A 13,929-nucleotide genomic window follows, 5' to 3' on the forward strand; every position below is an offset into this window, starting at 1 on the left:
TGCCTCGTGATAAAATGAGGAATGAGCAATAATTGTTATAATAAATAGTAAAATAATTAACTAATAACAGATTAACCACATAACAAAGATTAAAACGTGTCCTGACATGAGTCATTATCAACATTTTAATAGCCTTTTAATAAACATTTTATTTAATCTCAACATACTGATAGTATACAGATTTTAAACTTTCAAATTTGCTTTGTTTTTATTATTTTTTAATAGCGTTTTTCCCCCTGATGTTACGTGCTGACGTCAGGTGTCACGTGATCTGAGAGTGCGGAAGTTTTGATCCTGACACTCCAAGCGCATTCAAGCCGTATGATTCAAGCTTCTGAACGTTTGTGTTTTTGATATATAAATGGTCAGGTACAGTGTTCCCTTGTTCTTACATTTATTTTATAGCAATATTTCATAGACATCTTATAGGCATCGCTTTGAATTTCAAAGGGATCGGAGATAGCATGAGGAAGACTGCGTTGTGTAAATCTAACGTTCACGTTAATGAGAATCACTGTAGAAATCAGCTGATTTTTATTAAATAGATAATTTTCATATTGTTATTATACCCTCTTATTAATGGGGTTGTATTGCGACTTACAGCATAACACTGTTTGTTCGACTTTATCTAAACCTGTGTCCGAGTCATCATGTGACTTTCATTTGGTTAACTTAAGCCTCTGGGTTTGTTCCTGTTAAGGCTCGATCATTGATTCATGTTGCTGTACTAGTTTAGAGTCTTCTAGATTGGATCTAGATACGTGACCCATGTAACTGTAATGAAAGGGGGTGAAAAACACAAATCCCAGAGGATATTAAATCTGCATTTCCATCCATTGTCTATTTCAACAAAATAGTATTGTGGGGTGCCAACTTCAGTAGCCTGTAATATGTAGCATGCACTTCAGTAATATGCAGTGTATACCTGTAACACAACATATCAATTTAGCTACTACCTTGGCAAAATATAACAGTATATTTACAGTTTTTGTGTGTGTGTTTATATATATATATATGTATGTGTGTGTGTGTGTGTTTGTGTACACACACACACACACACACACACGCTTATAGTGTGGTTCAGTGACATTTTAACACAGGTTAAATGATTCATTGCGGTGTATCTGTGTGTATGTGTAGGATGACGCAGAAACGTTACCTGGAGGGACAGGTGTACTCTGTACCCCTCATCCAGCCAGACCTGAGGAGGGAAGAGGCTGTCCATCAAATCACTGATGCCTTACAGTACCTGGAAACTATATCAACAGACATCTTTACCAGGTAAACATAGATTTATTTATACACAGTCAGTCAGTCGTAGTATGAGTGTTTTTCTGCAGATCAGAGATGTAAAAGGTCAAGGATACACGCAAACATTGAAGGCTACTTTTTGGGTCGCCTATTCAGGTCTCAACAATACGTTGTTTCATAGTTTTTCAACAAGCTATGTTTCCATCCTTCTATTTTTATGCACAGTTTGGGATATCGCATAAAAAAACATTAGATGGAAATTGGAAACCCCGAAATGCGCATCATGAATCGATACAAATCACGATACTTTACGATTACAGTATTTTAAAGCAAAAGATTTTTTTAAATTATTATTATTAAAATAATATTAGTATTATTTTATTATTATGATTAGGGCCCACAAATATTCCCCATTGCATTATTACACATTATATTCAACGTTATATAAAGTACTTTAATGTAGCAATGTCACTAAAACTCCATAAACTTTCATTGATATGTTCGTGTTTACTTCAGTATATACGTTTGTAAATCTGTTCATTATAAAGCCATCATTTGATGTCTCTTTAGAGACTTGGATTTGGATTAGACCGCTTAATTAACGATGCCTTTATGACATTTTTTGGATCTTTTAGGTTTTTAAGGGAATGGACTTTTATGATGTTTGATAAAAGAGCCACCGTGGAAACTTCAAATTTTTCTTACAGATATTTTGTGCAAATTTCCCAGGAAGGGACGATTTTGTTCTCTTGAACACATGGAACGGAAACACTACATTTTTCACCAATGTTTTATGCGATATTTCAGTTTTGCGCATGAGTTAATTACATTTTCACTGGCACAGCTACAAAAAAGAAATATAGATTTTCTGAAAAAAATTGTTCACTCTTTAGTTTAGGGTCTAATTATTAACTACGACATTTGCCACAATAAACTCCTAATTACTGCTTATTAATAGTAAGGTAGTTATTAAGTTTAGGTATTGGGTAGGATTAAGGGATGGAGAATATTGTCATGCAGAATAAGGCATTAATATGTGCTTTATAAGTAATAATAAACAGCCAATATACTAGTAATATACTTGCTAATAAGCAACTAGTTAATAGTGAGAATTGGACCCTGAACTGAAGTGTTACCAAAATATTTTTGCCTCATATCAAATATGTTGCTAAAAATACATTTATTTTAGTGACATATTTTACATGACAAAATATATTTTTCTTTTATATTTTTAATATAATTACAAAAAAAATACTATATATAATTTATTAGTTTATTTTTAATAGCTGGACATTATACACACTACTGTTTTTAAAAGAAATAATATTAGTTTAATATAGTTTAATATTTAATATAGTTTAATAGTTATTAATAAATGATGCATTAAACTGATCAAAAGTGACACTAAAGACATTTGTTACAGAAATGTTATTTCTATTCAAAGAATCATGAGAAAAAATGTATCATGGTTTCCACAAAAACATGAAGCAGCACCACTGTTTTCAACATTGGTAATAATAATACATGTTTCTTGAGCAGTAAATCATCATATTAGAATGATTTCTGAAGGATCATGTGACACTGAAGACTGGAGTAATGATGCTGGAAATTCAGCTTTGATCACAGTATTGTGAAATGTTACAATTATTTTAATGTTTCACATTATGACTGTTTTTTTTTTTTAAAACAAAGCAAATGCATGCAGCCTTGGTGAGCGTAAGAGACTTAAAGAGACCTTTAAAAGCTTTTGGACCCCAAACTTATGAATGGTAGTGTGACAAATTTAACTTCAATACAATCAAAACAATCACATCATTTCAAATCTTGTAGCAAATGTTTATGAGTGTAAGGCATAGAAACACATGTACATGATCAACAAACATAAGATGTAGTGAAAACACAGCATTGGTCCTATAAAGTAAGTGACAGCTCCGTCAACGGGCCCAAAACTCCAACTCAAACTGGCCCCGGGCCATCCTTATTGTTGCGCCTGGCTGTTAAAGGAGAGAGAGTGTCTTTAGACTGTGAACATAACAAAGGACGGAAATACAATGAAAGGTGTGTGTTTTGCATGAGATGCAGTTGTGAGGGAGTGAGTGCTCAAATATGCTAATTCCAGCTGAACAGGCTGGAAAACCATCCACAGCGTTACCATGACAACATGGCACGTAGGGGTCCAGGGAACATATTTGTGTGTGTGTGTGTGTGTGTGGTGAAGCAGTGCGTTTCTAGGTCAGCTCCATTAAGCCTCTCCTTCCTCCCTCTCTTTTAGTCATTTTTCTGTCATTTTCCCTCCTTTTCTAATGGAGGGTCTTTTCAGACAGCATGTAGTGCCATAGGCTACAGAAGAGCACACTTGGTACTGATGATAGGACTGTACACATGCACAATTATTCACACATTTCCGCTGCATTTTGTTTGTTTTGAGGCTTTTTTACTGTAGCTACCTTACGGAATCAAGGGATCTTTTTTCCATTAGTGATGTTTGTCCACAGAAGAAGTGTAGACAAGTGTGGAACGAATTGTGGTCAGTGAGTTATAATAGGTGTAATATAAAGGCCAAGACAGATGGCATTGTCATGGAGCCAGAAGGTCAGAGTATAGGTGCTGTTTTGTCTGCAGAGCAATAGCATGCTGCAGTGCAGCGTTTGCTTGGCTTGTCATTCAGACCGTCGTTTGGAGAAGTTTGCTGCAAAGTTTCACATTTGTCCTGGCTGTTGTAGAATTTTACGTGAAATTTAAGATAGACTGTGAACTAAGATTTTTCAGTGACCAATGCTCATATACACTATAAAGGCCAGTAAATTGATTAATTGCATCTAACTGTTGCTGATTACACATCAGTTTTCACACACACACACACACACACACACACACATAGATATACACTACCGGTCAAAAGTTTTAGATCGGTAAGATTTTTTATCTTTTTAAAAGAAGTCTCTTCTGCTCACCAAGGCTGCAAATATTTGATAAAAAAAAACACAACAAAAAAAAAAAAAACAGTAAAATTGTGAAATATTATTACAATTTAAAACAGCTGTTTTCTATGTGAATATATAGTGAAGTGTAATTTATTCCTGTGATCAAAGCTGAATTTACAGTATCATTACTCCAGTCTTCAGTGTCACATGATCCTACAGAAATTATTATAATATGATGCTCAAGAAACATTTATGATTATTATCCATGTTGAAAACAGTTTTTTACATTTTTATTTCAGGATTCTTTGATGAATAGAAAGTTCAAAAGAACAGAATTGATCTGAAATGGAAAGCTTTTGTAACATTAAATCACTACCATTCAAAAGTTTGGGGTCAGTAAGAATTTATTTTTTTTTTTTGGTGGAAAGAAATTAGAAAATACTTTTATTCATCAAGGATGAGTTAAATTGATCAAAAGTTACAGTAAAGACATTTATAATGTTAGAAAAGATTATATTTTAAATAAATGCTGTTCTTTTGAGCTTTCTATTCATCAATTTTGGGGGAAAAATGCTACACGACTGTTTTCAACATTGAAAATAATAATTTATGTTTTTTTGAGCATAAAATCAGCATATTAGAATGATTTCTGAAGGATCATGTGACACTGAAAACTGATGTGTAATCAGCAACAGTAATGATGTTGAAAATTCAGCTTTCAAATTACATTTTAAAATATATTAAAATGAAAACAGTCATTTTAAATAATATTTCACAATATTACTGTTTGTCATTTTTTTAATCAAATAAAGCAGCCTTGGTGTGCTGAAGAGACTTTATTTAAAAACATAAAAAAAATCTTTATAAAAAACTTTTGACCGGTAGTGTATATAAATACATTATCTGAACAAAAGCTTTTTTAAATGTGATTGATGATAAATTGTTTTGACAGCACTAATATTTATTGTATATACATGTGTATACATACATATATATATGTTATATGTTTTATATATATATATATATATATATATGTAATTACTATTATTAAGTTTTTAAAGAATACTTTGTTCACTGAGGCTGCATTAATCTGATCAAAAATACAGAAAAATACAAAAAAATACAAATAAAAAATATAAATAAATTGTAAGATTTAAAAGATTGAAGATTAGTAAAATTGAAATATTACTATTTAAAATTAAATATTTATAATTTTGTGGAAACAATTTTTTTCTTTGAATAATAGAAAGTTCATTTATTTGAAATAGAAATCCTGTAAGTTATGAACCTATAACATTATAAAACAACATTATATATGTATTTTTTTATACTTGATAAATATAATTTCTCCAAAAAACATTCCAAACTTTTAAACAGTAGTGTGTACTGTTAATATTTATATAACATATATACTGTTTTATTAATTAACAATGCACTTGTACCTTACCGCTTATAGCAAATTAAAGACACAAAATATTGCTAAATTTATACTTGATGCAGTATTAACATATACTGTATTTCACTCAGAAATACTTGATAAACAGAATATATTTAATTCTTTGACAAGAAAATGGATTTTTTTCATTGAAATTATCAGCGTTGAACGTACAAATAGTTACGTCAGTCAAACATACTGGTTTAAAGTGGATTCATTGCAAAACCGTTTCAATCAACAACAAATTAGTTTAGAATAGAATTTCGGGTTACACTTTGCCGAAGTTCTGATCTAAATATGGATCCACCTGTATTCTCCAGACATTTTTTTGACTTGGTTTGGCTTTGACAGGGTGTCTCAGAGCGTGGAGAAGAACCGTGCACACCTTCAGACCGTCACAGACCGGATCAAATTGGCTCAGGCCAGAGTCCAGAAGATCAAAGGAAGCAAGAAAGCCACAAAGGTGATGCAGATGATTCAGAGAGTCAGTCACACAGTGTAGAAGATAAACGTGTTCTGCAAGAACTGTCTGGAGCAGCATGTGAATATGAATACATGTAGGCTAATGGTGTCAGCGTTGGTCTAGGAAGTTAGGACCCAAATGCAGAGATGCACTTCGGTGTTCTTTATTTAGAAAGTGAAACCAAAGACGGACTAAAACTACCCCTTAGAGAAAAAAAACACAAATAAACTAGCTAGTCACGAGTGTTTCCTGAAACCCATTGTCGCAAAGTATCGTTCAACCACGTTGGTTTCGCACGTGGTGGAGTAATAACTATTTTAATGAAACTATGAGATCCAATTAACGCTAGATTTTTTAAATATAAATTACAGACATGTCATCTGAGGACTATTTCTAATTGTTTTCAGTTGTTTTGCTTTATTACCAGACTCAATATTGGCTCATTCTTACATAGTAGAGCACGTTCACACATGCATGCGCACTCTTCAAACACGGTACTTTAAATCTTTTGACAAACTATAAGATGAAATGACATTTGTATTTCTTTTAAATAAAAGGCACCGGTTGTACTGAATGTCAGCTTGCTTATTTTGCTCAAGATAAGGATTTATTGAGTCCACATCTGATGCAATATAGAAACGATACAATATAGAACGTTCAAACCACACAACTTTGCGATGCTGTTTGCGAATGTTCGTTGGAACGATTGTTTCGGTAAACACTGACTCGTTGAACTATACTGATAACAATGGAATTTGCGACCATAGTTGGCTAATGATGTTTTCGGGAAACGTACCCCAGCACGGGAGGTAGAGTAGGGCTTGAGCACAAGGCTGGGTGCAGGACACGGCAAGGCTCTGAGCAGGGCAGGACGCAACAAGGCAGGCAACATGGAGTGTATAGCCCTATTCGCACGGTAATAGAGTGCCGAAGTGATGACGTCGGAAGCTAGCGGCGCATGGGTTCCCTCGATCGAAAAGCTATGCATTTTCCCCATAGACTTTTTGGAAAATCCCAAAAAATAAGATCTGTGTTTAACAAAGAGTTGTGACCTTTACACATTTTGTCTATCAAGATAATCTTTACAAGTTAATCCAAAATGTATACATTTTGAAGCCTATATAAAGTTTTAAAAAAAAAAACAAGCATACACAATAAAGTTTAAAAAAAAAACACAAGCAGGTTATAACTGTGTTCTATGTCATAGATCAAAACGTGAACATATTTAGAGGCTTTGTTCACCACTACATTCACGAAGAGCCTTATCAGACTGCATGAAAGCTAATATTTGAAAACGCATAATAGGGGCACTTTAAAGGTGTGAGTGGTTGTGTTTGATATGTTTGTAGGTATTCTCCAGTGCCAAATACCCCGCTCCAGAAAAACTGCAGGATTATTCCTCCATCTTTATGGGTGCAGTTGATCCCGCGTCCCAAAAGCGGCCTCGCTTTAAAGTTCAGAGCAAACTCCGCCCACTGGATGACAAGTCCTTACAGGTGAAAAAAATATATGGAGTATATGGATCATATATTTTAATATGTGGAAATCAATGGATATAAGCTGGCATTTTGCTTTATTTTTTATATACTTTTAGATTGTAATGCATTATTGTAAAAACTTAAAGTCTGCAGTTCATAATTATTTCCCTTGTATAATTTAATTGAGTTTTCAACAACAAAAATCTTACATAAAGAGAGGAAGTGAACTCTCTTTAATCTTTTTATTTATTTATTTTGATTGTTTTATTTAACTACATTTTAAAACATTAATTGAATATGTTTTAAATATGTCTATTCAATTATGATTTATTTTTTTATTAAACAGAGTTGATATTATAATACTACTATATCACTCTGTTGCCCATGATTTTTATGACACTTACAAGTAAAATTTCAGACATGTAAGGACCTTTAAGCTCATTTTAATTTGTTTTAAATTGTAGTTAAAATAACAAATTATTCACTTACTTTATAAATTAAAATATAAATGGAAATATTTTTAACTTTATTTAATTCATGTTAAAAATGTAATTAAATAAATCAATAAAATATTAAATGAAAAATTATTTTGAAATACAGATTTTAAATTGCATTTTTTTTTAAATAAAATTTGTATACATTGAGTTAAAAATACCATTGGACAGTTAACTTGTGTAGGCAATAATCAACCACACAAGCATGTAACAGTTGTTAAATGTAAAATTAAAGATTTGTTTCAGCATTAAATTGTCTTTTTAAGAAGCTCCTTGTAGTTTCACGACGTCGAGCGCTAGGTTTGTAATGTCAAATTACAACGTAAAACTCTCAGCACAAATTTATGTTAAAATGATTCATGAAATGACAAACAAATGTGTTTCATAGGAGAAGTTGATGTATTTGCCAGTGTGCGTAAACACTAAGAAGCACTCTGAGAATGAAACCGAGGAGGGTTTGGGAAGTCTGCCGAGAAATGTCAACTCAGTCAGCTCCTTATTGCTGTTCAACACAACGGAGAACCTGTGAGTACACACACACCTACACATATTGACTGAATGCTGCACAGGCGATGCAACCATATTACCGCTCATATAATCATCGCTATGTGTGTTTGTGTATTTTCAGCTATAAGAAATATGTGTTTCTTGACCCTCTGGCGGGCGCTGTAACTAAAACACACAACACGTTAGAGACGGAAAAGGAAGATAAACCGTTTGATGCACCGCTGTCGATCACCAAGAGAGAGCAGCTAGAAAGACAGGTGAGCTGTTCAGTCACATCTACAATAAGGCAATAAAAGTGACAACAGGATGCAAGCTGATGTCTCTTACACGCTTTCTTCTCAGACCGCAGAGAATTATTTCTACGTGCCAGACCTGGGGCAAGTGCCCGAGATCGATGTGCCGTCTTACCTGCCTGACCTACCCGGCATCGCTGATGACCTCATGTACAGCGCTGACCTCGGCCCAGGGTTCGCACCATCCGTTCCTGCCAGCAACAGCATCCCTGAACTTCCCTCGTTTAGCACAGATCATGATGAATCCAGTGGATCTGGTGGGATCATTAACATTCTTTTATGACAGATTTTAAACTTAAAGAGGTCATATTATAAGAAAAAGAAAAAAAATTATATTATTGTTTATATTTTTATATTATTCATATTTATTTTTTAAAAAAAGTGTTTTTCTTCATAGTCTAAACATTTTTGAATACTTTTTTTTAAGACTCACATTTTAGGCTTGAGGCTCCACCCCCTCCGCCGCCTCCACCCCCTCCTCCACCAGAGCCCACCCAAGTATTGGCCCCGCCCCCTGGAACTTCTCCAGCCCCGCCCCCTCCACCCCCGCCTCCACCTATCACACCAGAATTCACTGCTGTCGCATCAAGCCAAGCCACTCCCACAAGTAAGATTCATTTTCCTTGTATTTTTTTATCATTTGATTGTTATTGCTTTTGAGGCAAAGCGACTGTGATGATGTCATAGCCATATTGAATAGCTATTGGGCTACTTTCTTGTAACTTTTTTTAGACTGCAAAGATTGTTGAAGGGATAGTTTTATCAAAATGTATTCATTTACAACATGTTCCAAACCTGTATGAGTTTCTTTCTTCCGTTGAACATAAAAGAAGATATTTTAAAGAATGTTGGTAACCAGACAGCTGACTGCTATTTTATAATATTTTTTTTCCTACTATGGAAGTCAATGAGTGCCTTCAATTGTGTGGAAATGACACAGTTTTTATTTTTGGGTGAACTGTCACTTTAAGTGTTCAAAATCTAAACTTATTTAAAACATGACTTTTATATATCTGCCTTCTGCCCACAAACAACAAAAACTATATTTTTTGTCAATATATACTACCATTTAATGTTTGTTTGTTTTTTAAATCTTTTTGAATGAGGTTTCTTATGCTCACCCTGACTGCATTTATTTGATCAAAATTATTATATTTTAAAATGTAATTTATTCCTGTGATACGAGGTGGAATTTCCAGCATTATTACTCCAGTCTTCAGTGTCACATGATCCTTCAGAAATCATTCTAATATGCTGATTTGCTCAAGAAACATTTGTTATTATCATCAATGTTTTTTAAAGAATAGAAAGTTTAAAAGAACAGCATTTATTTCAAATAAACCTCACATTATAAAAGCTTTTACTGTTACGTTTTATCAATTGATTGCTTTATAAAAGTATGTCAAACACATTCTTTTGTGTTTGTGTTTACAAGGTGGAATGAAAGGCGCCCCTACTGAGGTGGTAAAGCCGTCGGACGGGCGAGCAAGCCTGCTTGAGTCGATCCGAAATGCCGGCGGTATCGGCAAAGCAAACCTCCGCAATGTGAAGGGCCGCAAGATGGAGAAGAAGAAACAGAAGGAGCAAGAGCAAGGTAAGACGCCACCAGTGTTTACACTCTGTGCTAAAAGCAGGCCGTGCATACTGTCAAACAGGGTCAATTAGAGGGTGTTAACATTTAGCTAAACTGTTATTAGAATAAGAACTTATTAGTAGTGTTTGCGAAGGCGAGCATAAAAAATCCTATGGCACCCAAGTCGTATGTAAGACTTGGGTCAGTAAGAAACAACCCAGTAATCGCATAGGTACATCCTAGCAACCACCCAGAATATATGTAAAAATGTACTTGCAATTAATTAGCAAGAGCAATATAATAAGTGTACAAAGTATTCTTTTTTTAAAACGAGGAATTCATTGTTTCAGTATCACCGATGTAAGGAAGAGCGCTGTGGTATTTGGAAATGTCAAAAGAGACATTTACTTTCATTAAATCTGCCCTATTAAGCCTTTTTAAATCTGTTTGACATTTGCTCTGAAATCGACTGGCTCTTGACTCACAAAGTCTCAGATATTTAAGACAAGTTCTTCATTGATATAGTGTCATTGGATAAACTAAGTGGTCTTTTGAGTTAGTCATCTCTGAGAGGTAATTTCTAATGATTTAGGACTTGAGAATAAATGTGGGGTGGTGATGGCACACTGGATAAGACACCAATGAGCAAGACACTTAAAGGAGTAGTTCACTTTTTTTAAAAAAAAACTTTTTGCTGATAATTTACTCACCCCCATGTCATCCAAGATGTCCATGTCTTTCTTTCTTCAGTCTAAAGGAATTAAGGTTTTTGATGAAAACATTCCAGCATTTTTCTCCATATAATGGACTTCAATGGGAACCAAATGGTTCAAGGTCCAAAAGACACTTTCAGTACAAACTGCAAACTGTTCAAAAGGCTTCAAACGATTCCAGACAATGAATAAGGGTCTTATCAATTGAAACGATCGGTCATTTAAAAAAAAAACAAAGTTTAAGTTTTATAAGCTCAAATGCTCGCCTTGCTCTGTTTTGCGATGCGCGTTTGTTACTCTCCTGTTCGAACTCGTTCATCAAAATGAACGAATCTTTTTCCAAGTCAATTTGTTCGTTTTGTTCGTTGAATGAACCAAATGACTCGGAAAAAGATTCGTTCATTTGATGAACGAGTTCGAACAGGAGAGTCACGAACGCGCATCGCAAAACAGAGCAAGGCGAGCATTTGAGCTTATAAAACTTAAACTTTGTTATTTATTTTTGAAATGACCGATCGTTTCGCTTGATAAGACCCTTATAGACCTTATTCAGAGCAGCGCCATGACAGGTATGAAAGTGAGGCTGTGAGGGATAGACTTACCGTGTTTCCAAAGCTGAATAAAGCTCCTAGATTACTTACAATTTTCCACAGCTTACATTGTCGGGAGTTTTTTGTCAACTGACATTTCTTGGAAAGATATTTTTCCAGTGTTTCATGAGCAGAACAATCCGAAAACACATTAAATAACAGTACAGCCCATTGAAGAGATGCAAGTCTATCCCTCACAGCCGCGCTTTCATTCTCATTAAAAATCAAAGATGGCGCTGCTGTGAATAAGGCGTTTTCATCGTCTGGAATCGTTTAAAGACCTTTGAACAGTTTGCAGTTTGCACTGAAACTGTCTTTAGGACCTTGAACCGTTTGAGTAAAGTGAATTATATGGAGAAAAATCCTGGAATGTTTTCATCAAAAACCTTCATTTCTTTTCGACTGAAGAAAGAAAGACATGGACATCTTGGATGACATGGGGGTGAGTAAATTATCGGCAAAAGTTTTTTCAAAAGTGAACTACTCCTTTAACCCCTAGTTGCTCCAGAGGCGTGCGACCTCGGACATATATAGCAATTGTAAGTCGCGTTGGATAAAAGCGTCAGCTAAATGAATAAATGTAAATTCCACAGTTAAGATTTGAAAGAACATAATTTAATATTCTTTCCTGTTTCATCCTTTTGATGAACACAAAAGAAAGATGTTTAGCAGTAAAAATTCACTCTGCTGTTTTTGTTTTAATGAAAGTTAATGTGTCTCTGAAAAAGTTTTTGAAAAAGCACAATAAAAGTGATCCATATAAGTTATGTGCGATATACACACTACTGTTCAAAAATTTGTGAGTGGTTTTGAAAAGGTCTCTTATGCTCACCAAAGCTGCATTTATTTGACCAAAACGACATAAAAACAGTAATATTGTGAAATATTATAACAATTTTAAATATATTTTTTCTATTTTTCTTAAATGTAATTTAGTCCTGGAACGTCAGCTCAATCTACAGCATAATTATTCCAGTCTTCAATGTCACATGATCCTTCAGAAATCATTCTAATATGCTGATTTGTTGCTCAAGAAATATTTATTATTATCAGTGTTGAAAAAAGTTGCGCTGCTTAATATTTTGTGGAAAGTAATTTCAGGATAATTTTTTTAATTATCATTTAAAAGAACGTCATTTATTTGAAATAAATATTTTGTAACATGACTGTCTTTACTGTCACCAAGTCTTAAGTTCGTAAAAAAAAAAAAAAAAAAAAAAAGTCCTGTAATGTTTAACATTACATAGAAAAATATTTTTTTTAGCAATCATCTTTTTTTTTCCAGTTGGTGCAGCAGTCAGCGGTGGAGACCTGATGTCGGACCTCTTCAATAAATTGGCCTTACGCAGGAAAGGTGTGTTTGAAACCTTCATTTTAGTGCCTCAGTTTCTGTGTTTTCCTGCAGCCTGATGCTTGTTTTCCCCTTGTGAATATTTGACAGGTATCTCTGGCAAGGTTCCAGGGGCTGGAGACTCCTCTGAAGCACCTGCCAGCGCCGGCGGAGCGTTCGCCAGGATGTCAGATGTGATCCCGCCCCTTCCAGCGCCGCAGCAACCGGCCGCAGATGATGAGGATGATTGGGAGGCGTAACCATGGCGACCCAGAGTTGAGTGGGAAACTCAAGTCAGGAGCTGAAATCCTCAGGCAAGAGTCTGCTAATATTGTCTCTCCAAGAAGAGCTATGGAGTGTTTAAATGAGACATTTCGTCACTTGTTTTGTAACCTCGTGGTCAGTGAATGAACAGAAGTATGAGAAGATGTGTTCTAAATGTCATTAAAACCCTTAGAGCCAGAAAGATTATATTATGAAAGTCAACATGACATCGAAATTCAACCGTACAAATTATCCCTCATCTTTCTTGTTCCTCTTGTTCTGAAATGACTTTCCTTTTCATCTGATGTCATCTAGGCCACACAAGCAATTGGTTAATGTTAACCAGTTTCACTCAGAAATCTGACAGTATGGTTGTTTTATGTTGACTTTAATACTTAATCACACTTTTTGATGAACATTTTTCACTTCTCATGCAGGGTGACAATGAAGTTGATTGTGAATTATATTCCATTAAGGAAGAAAAGAATGTATATAAAACTGTTTTACATGCACTAAAACATTTGTAGCTTTAGTACAGAAAAATAAACTCTAATCTTCTATGGTTGTTTTAGCCCATATCAACCAGTCTGTTGGCTTCACATTGTGGTTTTGTG

The 13,929-nt window shown here is 34.4% G+C and overlaps 1 protein-coding gene across 2 annotated transcripts; it reads left to right on the forward strand.

The window, feature by feature from the left end:
- The first annotated feature begins 253 nt into the window (after positions 1-253).
- washc1 (WASH complex subunit 1) lies at positions 254-13,903 on the forward strand. Of its 2 annotated transcripts, XM_039654414.2 has the most exons (11): positions 254-369; positions 1,141-1,281; positions 5,962-6,073; positions 7,423-7,569; positions 8,434-8,570; positions 8,674-8,809; positions 8,895-9,102; positions 9,273-9,452; positions 10,281-10,439; positions 13,007-13,075; positions 13,163-13,903. In XM_039654414.2, the coding sequence occupies exons 1-11, from the start codon at positions 362-364 to the stop codon at positions 13,309-13,311; spliced, it is 1,446 nt and encodes a 481-aa protein (XP_039510348.2). In that variant the 5' UTR covers positions 254-361; the 3' UTR covers positions 13,312-13,903. The 2 variants fall into 2 exon arrangements, with proteins under 2 accessions (XP_039510348.2, XP_088991585.1); XM_089135459.1 differs by lacking the exon at positions 254-369 and having other exon boundaries at positions 1,133-1,281.
- Positions 13,904-13,929: the final 26 nt, after the last annotated feature.

Source organism: Pimephales promelas, chromosome 10 (assembly GCF_988280905.1).
Source record: "Pimephales promelas chromosome 10, fPimPro1.hap1.1, whole genome shotgun sequence".
Classification (NCBI taxonomy): domain Eukaryota; kingdom Metazoa; phylum Chordata; class Actinopteri; order Cypriniformes; family Leuciscidae; genus Pimephales; species Pimephales promelas.